An 18,274-nucleotide genomic window follows, 5' to 3' on the forward strand; every position below is an offset into this window, starting at 1 on the left:
CTATTGGATGAAGGATTCCTACTATTTCGGAAACGTTTCCGATATATCTAGAAACGTTTCCGAAATTTGTTAGTGTAATGATCAAGCTGAGTAGAAATGTAGCTAAATTACAAATTTCCACTAACAAAAGCCAAAACTAAAAGCACAATGTGCTGTAATTGGTATGAATGTGCTCAAATGCTTACATTATGTCCTCTACAGAACGTTTACTAAGCCAGGACTGCCCATGAGGGGGAGGGGGTGAGAGTCCGTGGTGAAAACTGCGCTATTTAATTTTTTGGGGGGAGGTTAATTTCAGATAGATCGAACCCCAAATGATATCAAAACCTGACGGGTGCTCCATAGCATTTGGAGAAGAATGCATCATTGACCGTGGGGCGAATGGGCACAATTGCCGAAGCATTCATATTTATCTGAAATTTAAAAGTTCTGTTGCTAAAATTGAAATATAATATTGAAATAGGTTTATTCCATTAAGAATTCTTGCCTCTATCGAAAACTGCTTTTCTCAGAAGCAATTTACTTTAAATTCGGAAGAAGCAGCTTTTACTAATGTAGTCTACTCTTATGCTACTTGTTTCAATGTACTAATATTTTGCAATGATTTTTAATGAGATTGAACTTTAACGCAACATCTTGTACAAAAAGTATTCCAGTTTTCTAAATTCTATTCGAATTTTTATTTCGTGTTCCTTTGAAAAGGTCAAACTTGTGAGGCAACTCTCTCCTACATAGGCATCAACAATACATCCCTTTGCAAAAAAAGACTACCAATGAACTGAAATCTAAATAACATCCTCTCTCTCAAAAAAAAAGCTTTAATACATGAAGTGCACAGCTCATTTATCAATCTATCGACCTTGTTGATTGAAAAACTTTCACACGAAGGCATGTAAACTCTGTTAATGCCTACTACGAACACGAATAGTTGTGCATGTAACTTCATGTGCGTTACGCTTATACTATATCGCTAAAAATTTCAATTTGTTTCCTAAAAATTTAAACTGATTACGTTTTATTAATAGTGGGGCCCATTATTAAATTTAAATGCGACTTTTGTTGCTATTTATTACTTCTAAGGTTGAGTATTGATCGACATAGTTCTGATTTTGAGCAAAATAGCTACTAGGAGTGCACTGAAAATCCAGTGTTCAACGTATGTCATTTAATAGAGTTGGGTTGTGGATCTGTCGATTTGGGGTTGCAATTTGACTACAATGTCAAAATTTGTAAACTAAATTGCAGGATATGAAGATTTGATCCAGCAGTGGGACTAGAGATTAGGCTTAAATGTATGTTCTTTATGTCAGCAATACGAAGTTCATTCATCAACTTGCCTTGTTATTTACGTGTTGTATTGGTATATGTGTAATTCTTGGTATTCATTTCAGACTCCAGAGTCCAGAACTGGATGTTTATGGGTGGACCTGGACCAACGATAACAATATGCACCTTTTATGTCCTCTTCGTGAAGTGGATTGGTCCCTTTCTGATGCGAAACAGGCCGCCTTTGAACATCAGATGGTTAATGATATTCTACAACTCTGCAATGGTTGTAATCAGCACGTATATTTTTCTCGAGGTGAATTATTGATTCTTAATCCAATAGTACTTACAGAACAGGGCCGTCCGAAGAGGGTGAAGGGTGCAATCGCCTTTGGCGCTAAGATATGTGTGGGAACCATAAATAGTGTTTTTACTGCATTGCAATTTAGTTTTTTAGTTTTCTATTAAGTATTTTTCTTAAACAGCCTTTTAAGTGCTAACACATATGTAATTCCTGTCTTTTTTTTTTTTTTTTTGATATATAAAGAAAATGTTAAATTAACTATACTATCTCCGTGCATGTCGGTCTGTCTGTAACCCTATTTCTCCTCCGGACTGACGATATTTACCAGGTTAATACTGGTACCGTTGGATCCGGGACATCCAAGGAAAACCATTCCGCCCTGTCTCACCCTTTAAACCCTAAAGGGTCAGACATCCAGGGGTGAAAGCATTAAAATCACTTTTCACCTGCCGCAGGAGGTGGTAAATGGGGGTTGACGAACAGGGGACTCCCTAGTATAATTACAATCTGTTAGTAGCAGTTATATAAAAATATGCGGTACTTTTCCTTTATACACAGACTGTCGTTATTAGCATGAGCTCAGAGGCTTTAAAAGTAAGCAAATGTTCACCTTACGATGTGCTGGAGTATTTTTTATAACCAGCTCCATCTTTATGTGGTAGGGGGGGGGGACGAGAGAGAAGGGACGTCTGAAAGTATTCGCCCCAGGAGCCTTCGTCTCTTAAGGGGGGAAACCAGTTTAGACTGGTTAAGATATACACTTTTTTCTTTAGTGAAACTATTAAAAAATGTTGCCAAAATTTGAGTGAAAAATTTCAGTTCCAATGCTATAAGCACTTAAAGTGACTGGAGATTAGAGAACGTTTACAGCATTTTTTTCTTTTTTTTCAAAGCAGTTTTTCGAAATTTTTTCAACTGGTGTGCATCCTAGCTCAGTTTTTGACCAATCGTTTTGGAAATTTGTGTAAATATTCTTTATTCAATTATACTCTATATGAACATAACTTTTTGACATTATTAATGAATATTTTTTTAATAAAAGGAATGTGAAAAAATGGTATAAACGCAACATTGTAATCAAACACTTCAAACTTGCAATTTAACTTTTTTGATCAGTTAGGTTCATATTCTAAGGAAACGTTTTGTTTACCAGAAAGAAAAATTAATGATTACTTGCAAAAATTGTGGCTTCGGCAAAGCACACCAGCAACAAGCTCTGGCGACCGCTCATACAGCAGCTCCTTACTCGATTTCTGGTGGAAATGACTTCACAAAATTACAAGGTGTACTTTAAAAGATTAAAATATACTTCCAAGTTTAAAGAAATTTCGATTATTAAAAATCGCGAAAAACACAGTTTGGCTTCCTGAACTAGTTTACACTTTAAGATGGTCAGGTCTTGCTTACGAATTCTTAGTTCATGTTTTAATGTTTTCGATAAGGCTTAACCATGCTGAAATATTTTTCTTAGAACTGTTTCTCTCAAACTTTCTTTCAAAGCGTTAAAACTTGTGCTACAAAAGTAATGAACAGTTTAATAAACAGATTTATTGATCTAATCTGTACAAAACCCTTTAAAACATGCACCTCTAGCATCAATAAATTTTATGTCTATGTCCGGAAGTCCTTGGCCAGGATGACCTTTGTAAAATTTGCTTCAATATTCTCTACAGATTCCCCATGTTTTCCTTTGAACTCTTTCTTTAATCCGAGAAACGTAATCCGAGCCAGGATGGGACTGTAGGGAGCAGCGGAACAGTGGTCTTGCTCTGAACAAAGTAGTCAAATCCGATGTCAGCAGGGTGCGTTGACGTGGTAGTTGAATAGTTTTTGATATTGCTTCCATCAGGGGCTTTCTTCCTGAGTCGCACGCTAAATTTAATGATTATCTTGATAGTGTTATAGTATGCAAAAGTAGGTTTCGTATAGAACGACTTCCGGACGCTCCAGCAGTTACGAACAAACGGAATCCGGTCCCAATGAGAAGCCAAAATCTCCCTATGATGGACAGCCGCTTCAGAAAAAACATATTCATTACTTTTACTACACAACATGTATATAAAAGTTGTACCAGGTGTGCAGAATATAAATTATAGCGCCAGAAGCAAACATAGGACCGCGTGTTATTGGGTATCGTACAGTATTCTAAAGCCTTCTATAAACTTTATTGTAATGATCGTTTAAGTGTTAATTATGAATGCGATTAAAAAGAACAGAAACGCTGTGAATAAGCGAACTGTCATGTAATGTGGAGAAAAACATTGAGAATTCATCTTGCTAATCCTTTAAGATTGGTTTTCTCTGAAAATGTATATTCATGCCTTTCTATTCATGCAAGCATCGTCAAACTTCAGCGATAAGTTAAATTGTAAATTCTTTTAAAATAATTTAATCCTTTAATTGTAAGTAAAAATATGTAGACGTTAAATTTTAATTCTTGTTTTGAATAGTGTATGCAAGAAATTAAACAGAAGAGCAAAAAAAAATTTCCACTGTTCTTGATCATTAAGAACGTGAAATTTATATTGCTTTTTAATAAAGTTTAAATGAGTAACGTTCGAAAAATGTTCCATTGATGTTTTTGTAGCTCGATTAATGGAAATTAAAATTGATTAGCTGGATTAGATCTCGTGTCATAAGAGGGTTGTATTGATATTTGCTTTTCAAAAATCTGATAAAATACTGCTTTGTTATGTGGAAAATTAAAATCTTTAACATACCAAAAGATTTTCCCTTTTTTCAAAAAATCTATTAGTTTCTGTCAGGAATTGAAGACTTTAGTTTTAAATAACGCGTTATTTAATCGAATGCGGCACAAAACGTGACATGTTGAATTTATTAGAGTACAGTTGGCGCAAAGGTACAGTGGTGGTCATAATTATAAAGACAGCAGAAAATTTCACAAAAATTCTGAAATAATTCAATAAATTTACAGTATTTTTATGCATTGTGAAATCGATCAGTGTGGAATGCAGAAAATTTGACAACATAATATTTTTCAGTGATAAAAAATGTCGATTGTTAAAACTAGACGAAGTTATAAGGACAACGAGCGTTTTGCCCTGAAAATCTCTAGTAACCAATATCTCCCTTTTTACTCTTTCCCAGAAAAAGTATGAAAAAAGGCCTAATGCATCTTAAAAACAGGAGTCAAAATAAATAAAATAATTAAATATCGAAAACAATTTCAGTTTCTGAATTAGTTTCTGTGTGATCACAGATGTGATATTTCTGATTCTGCATCAATATATAATATGTATTAATTCTTACAGCTAGGATTTTTAGGCTGGTTTCAGAAATACAACTGGAAATGCCAACCAGTGGACTACACTGCAAATCCAGATGCAACAGCTGTAAGTTTTAAGAAATATTTTTTACGTAAAAAGTCGCACAAAACTGATTTTGAATTTAATGACTTCTATGCACATTTTCACGAAACCAGATTGCCGAAGTAAATCCATACAGAAAAATGTGTGTACGTATGTTCCTTAAACAAATCCAGCTTACTTCGGATCTTTACTGATTTTTAGAACAGAGCTCCTTTAATTCTCAAGAACTCACACTGCGGGTTTCCAGCAGAAAATCAGTTGAACTGAATATTTACTACTCCTACTGATAACAATGACTGAATTTTCGAAATTTAAAAAAAAAATCCAAAGAGGTCTAAATTTTGAGTCGTAAAATTGCTCTTCTGTATGCTGATGGGGGAAATTTTAGTTTTTTTTTTTCACTTAAGCCTGATTGTTGAACCTGTTACTTAGCAAAAATTTTATTTTAGATAGACCGAACAACACTGCTAGTACATTTATAAAGCTATATAACTTCAAGTGAATAAGTAATTTTGCACTCATAAATTCGCATACAAATTTCAAATTCCTAAAATTACATTTTCTGCCCAAAGCGTATGTATTGTATTGTCCAAGGACGGATCTAACTTCTGGTTTTGGAGATCATTATCCAAAGGGAGATTTTAAAGTAGAACTTTTCGGCTCATAGCTGGTCAGGCTAAGTTTTCGAAATGTATGTCCCCTAAATGCAGCTTCAGGTAGTATTTGGTCGCTTGATGGTTTAGGGGGGGGGGGAGGTCATGAGCACTGCCATGGATCCGTGCCAGATATCGTTTGCGTTCTGGCAAAAGCCGTTAAGTCGAAACCAAATTTAAATCACTGCAATGAATTTGAATTTGCAGTTATTTCAGCATTATTCGCAGTCATTATCTAAAATTTTAAAGTTGCATGTCTCTCAGTAAGAGTTACGGTCTGTAAAATTTTTACTATTTTCCATAGTGATTTAAAAATTGTTAATGTCGCAAAACTTGTGTTTTGGACTTAATCGTTTCAACTCTGACGATGTGCGTTTTATGCTGCAAGTCAGTCCTCCAAAGTGTCTGACTCATGATCATTCAAATAAAAATCGCAATTTAAAAATGAACAAAATTAAATTCTGTAGTGAAAACTATTGCAGGCACTACTTGATCTGAGTTGCCCGGAACCCCTTCAGTTCAAAGCAATTGTCATATAGGCAGAACAACATACGATAAAAGTCTGTAATTTTACCTCGTGCACATTTACTTCCTTCTACGATGTGCAGGACTGATGTATTCGCGACAATATTTGCGCTCAAGTTTCGGGCTAAATTTCCCTTTTAGTTACCCCGAATGAATATCAGGTAGTTACTTTGACTCGTTCGTACGTCTATGTGTATCGACGAACGTATAGACAACTGTCATATCCATTATGACCATTCCCGAGTAATCGCGGACACCTGGTATGTGCATACGCATGTCGTATCACTCAAACTGTATGCCGTCGTAGAAGGTTGTGTCTTTGTACGTAGACGTGCACCTAGTCTAGTTGTGCACCTTTCCTTTAGGTTGCATTCGGATGTTAACACACTTGTACACGAGTACACTTTAATGCAGATGAAAGTGGAATAAAAAGACAAAATTTTGGTCTCAAATTCGGAGACAAATTATAATTAGAATCTGCGGGCAGTTTTGCTATTTAACGGGATATTCATTGAATCAGCATAAAAATAGTTTATACTTGGGTAAAGAATCTCTAAAAGACTTTGGATCAGTTTGCGACAAACTAGGAATGTAATTATTTCAAGTTTTTGCTCATTCTTAAGAACTGCCATATTTTGTTCTTTATATACACTCCATTGTTTTTGCGCAATTTTGATAAGTTATCACTTTGAAACTCATTTCTGTATTTGAAAGTAGTTTGTTTACTTTTATAAGTGTAGTGTGGGTAGTGGCGTGCACGGGGGGGGGAGGCAGAGAAGGGACACCTGTTGTCCCAGGTCTGAAGAGGACCCAAGATTTTTTAAATGAAGAGTGAAATACATGTTGGGACATTAGGGAGAACGATAAGGAGGCCCGTGAAAATCATGTGACGAGCCCCGAAATTTCCGATCGCCCCTGAGTGTGTAGTCAAAAGTCTAAAAAGTTATGTATACAGGAAGTATTACTTCTAATGCGCATACATACACAAGCGCAATCATTTCTTCAACTTTAAAAAAAAAGGAATATTCAATAGGTGTACAAAGAAGCAAGTGGGAGGCCCTTAACTTTTTAAAGAATTTTTTTAAATGTTAAATTTTTGAACAATGGTAACTATTTTTAATCGTAATAACTTTCTTTTTTTCCTCAACTGAAGATTTCAAATTTAACCTAAAAATTATTTTAATTATTGATTCATACACAAGTTTGCCCAAAAGTGTTTTTGGAGCACTTAGGCAAGGGAAGATTAGGAAAGGCTTATATTGAACGTACTTTGTTTGTAGCAGGTAGAAATAACTTTGTAGTTCGGAAATTTTAGACATTATTAGTTTTTGCTCGCATATCTAAAATTGAATGTTTCAAGTTCTGAGATCGAGCTTTAAAATTAGTTTTTATAACCTATGTTTTGCGCAATTTTTCTGAGCTTGCTGTTTAAACAATATGTTCTTCGAATGTGTTACAGTGGACGCCGGTTAAATGAATCAGTGGTTAATTGAATTAGCCGCTGTAGTGAATCAAATCATCAAAAACCGAACAAAATCCAGCTTTATTGAATTAGCCGCTTTATTGAGTCGGCTGCTTTATGAAATCAAAACTGTTTATAACAAACGTGATTCATATAAGCAGCGGCCATTGTATCGGGCTGAATGCAATCAGCCAATAAATGTTTTCAATCAGCAGCATTAACACATTGTAGGTAAATCCTTCTCCAAGAGACAAAGATTAAGACTTTCTAATCTTTTGTATTATGAAAATACACAAGCTTCTTAATTTTCTGAGCTAAAACTTGAAGTTTTTGAACTTCAGCATCCAACTTCATATTTTATACAAGAATTTTAAAAACATTGTAAAATTTTTTGGTAGTCTATTTTTATAGGATACAAACTTTTTATCTTTTACAGATGGCACACTTAGCTTGGTGGTACTACTTAACGAAGTTCTTAGAGTTCACAGATACAGTAAGTACAATTTTTTTTTTAATTGGAAAATTGAGTTTTTTGAAACGTCTACTTAATTTATTTTTCGTTTTCTTTTAGATTTTCTTTGTTTTAAGGAAGAAATTTACTCACATCTCTACTCTTCACGTCATACACCACGGCATCATGCCAATGAGTGTCTGGTGGGGTGTCAAGTTTACTCCTGGTACGAAGTTGTATTATTTTTAAATTTAAGTCGACTAGTTCAATCGTTAATGCGCTATAAAAATGGAGGAGCAATAGCAAAGTTTTATCTCCAAACGGCTTCTCGTTTGTGATGTGAATTTCTCTAGTAGCATAGCTGCAAATTTAGAAAAATATATCTAATTTACAAGTTCTGTATTCTGTGTCCCAGTTGTGTCCATGGACCGTAATTATCCGCGTGCGGCACGGTAGAATTCAGCTACATTAAAATAGTCAGCAACAAAAGACTCTTGAAGACACACCAGTAAAGAAGATTAAATCTATCTATTCTCTTATAGTAAGGGATAGAAGGGTGTAATGCTCTTGGAAAGACAAATCAGGTCTCACACTTTTGAACGATGGCTGTTTTAATCGATCCTATTTTTTCATTCTCCACTTATTTCTGTATAAATATAGCTTTAATGGTTTGTACATAAGAATTTTATAAAGGGTTTTTCAGTATTTTTACCAACTGTTAACAATTATGTCTTCTATATGTATATATATATCTTTATTATTATAAACTGTTCTAAAACGTAATTCTGTTTGCAATTTAAAAAACTTTTTATCATAATCGGTTTTAATGTGCTTGTCTTTTTTCTTCGAAATGGTTGTAACGCTGGACACTAAAGTATAAAAAATTGTAAAGTCATAAATTAAATATTTTAATTTCGAAGGTGTAACAACCAAATTTTCATGTGAAAGAGACAAACGGATGCATTTTATCATTATTACTCCTGATGACTTGAAACTGCGACACCTAATATTCTGGGTCTAAAAGTGTTTTACATCCTTTCATGAAGTACATGAGAACCTCGAAAATCCAAACCACGGAAATTCAAAATTACACGTAATCCGAACATCTTGTGAAGTGGAAGCCTGAGATTTTATAAATTGTTGAATTGTGACTCTGCTAAATTGTTTTAGCACTTGTCATTGCACAGGAGCATTCAATTTCAACTGTATTTTACTTATAACTTTACCGACACGAAATTAAACAGCTTATTGTGTTCTACTTTTCCTTCGCTATGCGTTTGAGAACTTAACTTTTCTTTTAACTGTGTAGTCACTCTGTTTTCCCCGACATTTTTCTACAGTCTACAAAAATTTTTTTAAACATCCATAGACGGAACAGTTTGGTCAATTTGTGCACAACACAATCGACACACTTCACTGAATTGACAGTAAAACCCACTGCTAAAAATATTACCGTTTTCATACGTACACTCGCTTCGTACTATATACTGTACTGTAAATACTTACAACGATATTCCAGCTACTATACAATTGATATTTTAAGCACTCGCACTTTCATCAGGGGTAAGATTGCTTGTAAGCTAAAGATAGATTTTGAAAACGAATTTGAGGTTCCACCATACTTATGTAAAAAACATTGATACTTGAACACACATTAACTGAAGACTCGATCAAAATAGTGAATTGGTGGTAATTATTAAAACTGATAATACAAATTCTAAAGTGTCGGGACAGGATTTCTTTAGGTACTATTTTCGCAGGAATGAACCTTAGCAGTCGAATAAAGAAATAACTCAAGCGGTGCTAATTTGAGTATTAAAACTCGCTAGAAGTGCCTGTATACTGAAGTTTGTCACCGTAATGTACTTCAGAAGTTCATGAGGACTAGGTACAATCTGGTTTTCCCGAATAATCATAGGCGTAAAATTACTTATACTGATATCGACTTCTCTTTGTTTAACTATTTGTCATGGACTTCTATTTCTATCCTCTAAATAGAACTCGCATTTCTGTCCGAGTAACAAATTTCGTTTATTAAAAGTGGTGAAAAATGACATTTTTTAGTTCCATTAACTTTTAAAAACGCTTTTCTAATTGAATGGTCAGCTCTTTGAGCAAAATAAGAGTATCCTTTATTATAGAGAAATTATATTCAGTAGAACCCAGATTTAGTTTTTACGGAACTGACCAGAAACGTAATAGGCGAGAAAAAGTTTTCCAGCCTATTACCACACATACCACACTTTCATAACATTTGAATGTGTGTAGATTTACAGTGAAGAATTTTACATTATATTGACTGTATCATGATAAAATAGAATATTACAAATTAGCTTAGTTTAAAATTTCGATCATTTGCCCGTTTGTTTAAATTTTAATCGCAGAAGTATTGTGCGTGCTCTTCCTGCAAATCATGTCAATTAAGAGTTTTTAAGTCATTAGAAAGTACTTTTATAGCAGCATCAAGCGAAGGTAGTTATTAGACTTCAGTCTTCTTTCTTGGTCTGATAACTTGACTGTCTGAACATTCTGGAACTGCTGTAGTAATAAGATTTGCATCACAAACAGTACTCTTCAAAATAGAAATCACTGAAAAATCATATTCAGTGTGCTTCAGTTTATATTCAGTACAGTCAACCTGGCCATCTAATTTCATGAAAAAATGAGAGGCAGCGTTTTGTTAAATCTTTCTAGGCAGAGGATATAAAATCTACGCGCCTATCGCATTTCTTTACCCCGTCTATTTTCAGTGAACTGAATTAAGTTGGAAGAATTGGAATTATGTTTCTGGTTTCAAAAGAAATTTAATGTGTAATTTTTCATTAAACAAATGAGCAAAACGAAGTTACCATTATTTGGGTAAAAGCAGGAACACAGTGAATATAGAGAAACTTATTATACGGGAAGAAAAACAGCACTCGACATTGAAGAGCTTCGGTACCCACGAGAAAGAACTCTCAATGCGGAAAAGCTTTAAATAAGACGTTAAATCGGGGTTCTGATGCATAAATGTAGACTATGTGTTGCAATGAGATCTTCAGGATCTTAAGTTTTCGAAATTCAAATACTTTTGTTCCCGCACGTATATTAACATCCTGCCAGTACTTAATTAACATAGTGTTAACGCACGTTTTGTAGAAACTGGTAGCATTTAAAAATGTATTTTTGGAGGGCTCCACAACCTTTAGTTGGGTTTGTTTTGATCCAAATTGTTATGTTCTTACATCATTAACAAGTGCCTATTTTACTAATGCTACCAATGATAATGTTATGAGCGGATGAAGTTTCACCAGAATTAAGATTGTAGATCTTAAATCACCTTTGTGTTAAAGATTTATCAAATTCCTTCTTTCTCTACTTTTTAGGTGGTCACAGTACATTTTTCGCATTCGTCAACTGCTTAGTTCACATTGTCATGTATTTCTACTATGCCTTAGCAGCTATTGGACCTAGTATGAACAAATATTTATGGTGGAAAAAGTACATGACTGCTTTCCAAATGGTAAGTTTTCAGCAGTTTATTCCAGATTGTCTAAATAGTATTCATAGACAATATTTAGAGTTTGTACGAAATTTTGCTTTTGCAAAGTATTCATGAAACGTGACGTAGAAGCATCTTAATAGCGCACGATTTTTACAATATAATTTCAAATTAAATAGCCTACTGAGACTCTTTCTTCTTTAACTATGCGGATAAGCATGGACAATTTTTATACATAAAACAATTGCAACACAAATGACATGTATGGCAAATTTTGTGAAAATTGTCTTAATGTGCATTGTGTAAACTAGTGGGCCTAGCAGCAGAGTATTTTTCAGCAGTCTGCGACGCATCTTAAATTCAAAACTAGCTGACATGATAAAGCGACTGTCGATAGTAAAATCCAAGTCGGCACCGATAAATGCTTCAAAATAAGGTTCAAATGTACATGCCAACTGTGGATTATGTTCAAGAAAATATAGTACAAATCTTAGTTTACAGAAATTAAGCATTGTTTTCAGCAAAATTTGTAGTTTTCTCCAACTACAAAAGAGTCTGAAGACTTTCTAAAGAATCCTACACTTACGTCGCCACGTTGCGCTGTTTCTACTATGGAGTCGACTTGTGTCTATAGTCTATACGATATGCAAAACTACAAATATTCAAAATCTAATTTGTCATTCCATTCTGAAATGTTTGGTTAATCAAACTATCTGCATTTAATTTTGAATTATAAAGTTATCTTGGGCAACAGAGGCATGTAAATATGAACGTAGATGTACTTAATTTGCGATGTCTAAAACAAATTTACAATGTTTAATATTTAAACCAATATTTGCTAATAACGTGTAGAAAAATTTTTTTGTATTAGATACTTTTAGAAATTTTGAAATTGGGAAACTCATCTCCCAAGGTCCTTAAGGGTTGAAACGAATGAAATCAAGTTGCTCAACTTGAACTAATTTTCAGTGAATTTTGTGCCTTAGATTCTCTTATTTATGGTATAACCGAAACAAATTTAAACATGTGCAGGGTTTTTAACTCTCAAATAAAGGAATAATCGGATTTTTTTTGAAACTATCTGTTAAACATGCTATCCTCGAAAGTGTTGTCAATAACACTTCGTTTATGCTGAAAAAGTTGTAATCTCATTTTGGATGGTTTCAAAGAAATGTTTGTAAATCGACTACCTACTAAAATAATTCAATACACGCGTTAAATCTAAAATTTACTCTAATCATGAAGTTTTTCAAGAAGGTGGTCGTATTTGACTTCTTTGCATAGTTTTTGAAATATTTACTTTCATGTACAGTAACCATAATAATTACAAGAAATAATAACCTGTAGAAGTGATATATTAAATGCGGTTTGAGGCATTGACTTCGCCAACCTTGTGTATGAATTTCAGTCGCGTACATTTTTTAATCTGTTGTAATTGCATTTAACAGGTATATTGTCTAATTCATATAGTCACAATCTATAAGAGGGAAAAACTGGCCTAATATTACCTAATGCACTCGGAATATTTAGTGTAATTAATATTGTCTTTGTTCTGTCTGATCTCTAATATGAATTTTAATCTTGCAGATTTTCTCAATTTCAATGGCACTATATAATCGATGAAACTCTATACTTTCATCCTTTACAACTGCATAAAATTTGGAAAACAGAAATCCATTATTTCATACCCAAAATTTTAAGATTATTTTTAATTCACGTCTTTAATTTATTGAAAATTTGTGTTCATGTGTTTCGACTTCGAAATTAGTCCACAACGTCAAGCTCGCGAAAGCAATACAGGCAATTATTCTTGGTGGTTTTTTATATATTGAAGCTATCTATATCAACTTAATGCTACAAGTACAGGGTGATTATAATTAAAGTTCCACTTTCAAAACGCTGTAAAAATAAAACCACTAGTCAGAATGACCTCAAATTTCAACGGAATATTATCGAAGAAGGGGGAAAACGTATGGCAAAAAAAATTAAATAGTTTGAATTTTTAGCAATAGATGGCGCTGCAAGTGTGAATATGTAAATCAAAACACTTATCATGCGCCCGACTCATTGAAGTTGTAATAAAAACGCCAAACACACGTTTTTTCCTCATTTCGCATCTGAGAACTTCACTATGACTGTCTCAATGAAAGACCTGGCCATCCCGATCACCTGATCTTAACCCGTGTGACTTCTGGATATGGAGCTATCTGAAAGCTGTGTTCAGTGCTCCGATTGCAAACTTTGCTGAGCTGAAGGCATGCATTACGCAACACATTTTAAACGTGACCCCGGAAACACTTCAATCAGTCGTGGAACATGCTGTTTCTCGATTTCAACTTGTTACAGAAAACCGAGTAAATTATATTGAACATCCTTTGCGCCAGTCTCACGAAAATTAACGACAGATTTGATTTTTACTGATGCTTTTCATGCGGTTTTCGGCCTCCGGACAATTAAAAACAGATTTTTCCCATCCGATGATATGATATGACGTTTCCATGTTGGATGGGCTTACTTAACTAACAGTATCACACCAATATCTTCGTGCACGCTGAGTAGTACGGTGTTTTAACGTATAGTTTACACCTTAGGTAATATTTTATGATTTATTTGTAATTTTAGTCGACCACTATTAAATTATGATGCTTACAGCGCCATCTATTGCTAAAAATTCCAACTATATATTTTTCTTCTGCCATCAAGTTCCCTCCTTCGATAATATTCCTTTGAAGTCATTCTGACCAGTGGTTTTATTTTTACAGCGTTTTGAAAGTGGAACTTTAATTATAATCACCCTGTATATAGGAGTTCAGCACATTAACTGAAAGTGTATATTTAAAGTATAATTACAGTCCATGTAATTGTATAAGACATTGTGCGCAGTAATTTCAATTTTTGGTACTGAACCTTGTGTTTAACCTTGCAAGAATGCATTTCGTAAAAAGCTACCTCACTTTGAATTTTAATAAATGAACTGTGAAATGTCAAACATTTTGTGCATTCAAAAAGTATTTCATTTGTGTATTGATGCAGTAATTTTTCTTTCCAGGTACAATTCATTGCCATTTTCGTGCACTCATTCCAACTTCTCTTCCGAGAATGCAACTATCCTCGAGGATTCATGTGGTGGATTGGCTTTCATGCCGTCTTGTTCTGGTTCTTGTTTGCCGACTTCTACAAGAACGCTTACGGCAAGAAGAAACTGGCTGCAGCTAAATTGAAAGAATCCCTAAATGGCTCTGCAGCTTACATGAATGGAGAGAGCAAGAGCAACGGAATCATCTCGAATGGCTACAGCAACGGAAAACAGAACGGAATATGCAAACAAAATGGTGTCGGGAATGGAATGAACGGTTCAAATGGTTATCATAAACCCACAGAAAACGGTGTAAAAAATGGAGTTTCAAACGGTCATTCCAACGGAATTGTCCACAGGACGACAGCCAAAAGTGAACATGAAAACTAATATTCCTAAATTGTACAGTGTCCAGCGGACTCGAGTCCAAACTATCGCCAAAAGGTTTAGCATCATGCCGCTCAGTTACAGTGCCTTAATTTAGAACTGTTTTATTTTCTGTGTCATGAACTCCGGCAATTTTTGCCAAATTCAAGTTATTTAAGCTTTAGTAGCATACGCATTGCGAAACAGACTCGGTTCCGGCTTGTATATACCGCGCTGTTTGTGCTAAACCTAAAGTGAAGCGGTGAGATGTAAATTTCAGCAATTGTGGTTTTATAAGCAGATGTTGATACTTCGATTCAACGCGTATGAAGAACTTTATCTGCCGTTGAAAAAAACTTTTATTGAATGTTCATACGTACCCGAGTGAAGTGTCACAAATTAAATTTTGGTCATATGTTGAGCACCATGTCATTTTTACTACTTTACCCGCAGATTGAAATATTGAAATCTGATCTTTATCTCGGTGCAACTGCTGCCAGTCCTGTAAACCTAAGTTAAAAAGCTAGAAAATGTTCCTCTAGATGTTCAAGAGGTGGTCTCTGTTAGCGTTGCTACACATAGTGCCTTTATCACTTTGTACAACTAGTAGACATTTTTCAGCTAGTCCTTCATTGTACTGTCATTGATGTCATTAACTTATTTGTACAATTTTTACATTAACAGCAGTAGGAGCTAGATTTTTAACTTTTTACATTTTCTAACTTGAAAGATTTTATAAAATTTTAATACTCCTTTAATTCATGCTCTATTGTTCAAACTGGGAAACTTATCATTGTCACGAACCTGTTCCCAAATTTGTACAGCATTCAGAAAAAACCAATCGACGCTCACATTGTTGCTTTTTTGAAGTTATTTGCTTGTATTTGCCTATGGTGTCGAATAAAACTGTTTATACTTTGCATTTTAATTTTGTGTAGTTACTGAATATTTTATCTTGAAACAATGTTTCATGAAGACTCCAAGCTGACGTTTCTAAATATATATTGGGATCTTCATTTTCATAGATACGAATTCTGTCGACAGATTTTGTCTGTTAATTTTGAGATGAAAAAATAGGGAAGTTAAATACCATGAGTAAGGAATTTCTACTTTTCGTCATTATGGCGGTTCAATCATGTTATCAGTCACTGTAAAAGGAATTTAAGTTAAATTACTATTGAATATCTCAAACATTATTCGAAATTGGAAAACTAGAAGTAACGTCAATTCGCTGTAACGTGTGCATCATACATTCAAATATCCTGTTCATGAAAATTGTTACAAAATTATTTTAGATATATTATGAAGTAATCCGAAACTAGGAAAACAAATTAAGTCTTAACATTTTTCGCCATGAGTTAAATATTTTTTAATTTTCTCGAAATCAAGTGAAATTAATAGAGATCACAGAGGAATACTGGAGTCCGCGAAAACCATTGTCTAAATCTTTTTTGTATTTTAGAATTAGAAAAAAAAAATTTTGAAACTAGGAATCATGTGATTAAGGTGAAAAAAAACAACGTAAATAAAGCACAAATATTGAAGAAAATACAGCATATAGCTATTTCAAGGCTACAATGGAGCCTCTTCATCAAATCCAGTGACTGTGATTCCAGAACTGAATGACACAGATTGAGATTGTGAGATCCAGAACTGTGTTCTCTCGCAACTTCTGGTTGTGTTGGTGAGCTTTTTGCACTGATGAAGAGGCTCCATTGTAGCCTTGAAATAGCTATATGCTGTATTTTCTTCAATATTTGTGCTTTATTTACGTTGTTTTTTCACCTTAATCATATTGTAGCACAAAGTTTATATGATAATTATTCATTTAGGAATCATTATGTTTAGTTATCTGAATAACGTCAGTGCTATAAATACATGATATATTAGATAAAAGGTTGTTTTTATAATTTGTACATCACTCGCCTTCAGGTTACATAATCTGTTGAGTGATATTTAAGTAAAAACTAATTTTTTTTAATTAGACCGCAGCCAAAAGTAAAACAGTATCGGGTCTGGCGGGGTAAAATGGTTATAAAGGCAAAGTTTTTCAACTTGGCTAGATAATATATAATTTTCTTTTAAAACTTAGATTTTTTTAAAATTACATTAATGAAGAATACATTGAACTGAAATTTTTTATGAAAAAATAGATTTAAATAGTCCTGACATTTTCTTTTAAATATGTATTTATCACACTCTAGCTCGTAAAATGGTCGCATTAAAAAACTGATGTAGAACGATCATGAAAACAGTATTTTTTAAATACTTACGTCTATTTCTTTAACAGAACTAGTTCGTTATTTTCAAAAATTACTAATTTATGTCGTCGGCTGTGGTCAGAAACTGGCTCTTAGTTTTAAGCTTAATTGACTCGTCAATATCAGCAGGAAAGGCGTGATAATTTCGGCGTTTGGCTAATTATAATTCAGCAAATTTGTTTTTAGAACGTATTAAGCATAGCATTTGCAGTTTCTATATTAAGTTATGTTAAGAAACTTCTAAAGAGTGGCTGAAAAAATTTTTATTAAAACGCAGAAGAAAATTAGATAATTGACATTAGATATACGTTGAAGAATACTCTTCTTCAATGTATATCAAATAATTTTAGATTTTTTTTTCATTTGTATTTAATGGACTTTTTGGGAAAATTTGTTAGACTATGATAAACTGTAATCCGTAGTTGCGAAATAAGTGCAAAGAATTTATCAAGCATTTAGAAATAACTTCCACCGATTTCAATCGAAATGCAGAATTTAAGCTTCTTTGTATTGAATTTCGTCACATTAAAATAATTTTGACTAATGCCTGTCTTATAAATTAAAACTCGGAAGAAACTATTGACCACTTTACCCCAGTTTCAGTTGTTATAAAATATTATAATAGATGTTTCCAGCTTAACTGCGAATGTGGAAGTGTTCTTGGGATATTTGGTACGCTTTCTGCATAGTCAATCTCATGAAAATTCCGAAAAACAAAGTTTTCACGAGAAAGTTTTAAGAGGTTAGGATTTTAAAATACTTCATAAGCAAACAAAGAAAGCGTGTTTCACGAAATTCAATATTGCTATTGATTTTGAACATTTAACTTTATTCAGAGTTATAAAAATCTGAAATGAAACTCATTCCGACTTTATTTCAAAAATTAAAGGTACCGGGCGTAATGCTAATTTTTTTTTTTCCAGATAACCAAAGCTTTCAAAAAATAATGCTGTTGGGGAATGATATATGCTTTAATATACTATCAAGAAATAACAGTTAATGCAATATTTAATAGTTACTTGAATAAAATAAAAAAATTTAGCGTTACGCACGGGACATTTGTTCGGGAATCGCTCTACAACCTTTTATTTGACGTATGA

General features: G+C 33.6%; 1 protein-coding gene across 1 annotated transcript in view; it reads left to right on the top strand.

Annotated features, from left to right (window-relative positions):
* The window catches only part of LOC129217431 (elongation of very long chain fatty acids protein AAEL008004-like), a 63,618-nt gene extending 47,777 nt beyond the window's left edge, over nucleotides 1–15,841 (top strand). Inside the window, exons 2-7 of the mRNA XM_054851728.1 lie at nucleotides 1,392–1,582; nucleotides 4,843–4,923; nucleotides 7,976–8,032; nucleotides 8,111–8,216; nucleotides 11,356–11,492; nucleotides 14,521–15,841. Of these exons, the coding sequence (XP_054707703.1) occupies nucleotides 1,392–1,582; nucleotides 4,843–4,923; nucleotides 7,976–8,032; nucleotides 8,111–8,216; nucleotides 11,356–11,492; nucleotides 14,521–14,937 (989 nt within the window). The 3' untranslated portion in view covers nucleotides 14,938–15,841. The remainder of the gene's footprint in view (nucleotides 1–1,391; nucleotides 1,583–4,842; nucleotides 4,924–7,975; nucleotides 8,033–8,110; nucleotides 8,217–11,355; nucleotides 11,493–14,520) is intronic.
* The last annotated feature ends 2,433 nt before the right edge of the window (nucleotides 15,842–18,274 follow it).

The sequence above is a fragment of the Uloborus diversus genome, chromosome 2, assembly GCF_026930045.1.
Source record: "Uloborus diversus isolate 005 chromosome 2, Udiv.v.3.1, whole genome shotgun sequence".
Taxonomy (NCBI): domain Eukaryota; kingdom Metazoa; phylum Arthropoda; class Arachnida; order Araneae; family Uloboridae; genus Uloborus; species Uloborus diversus.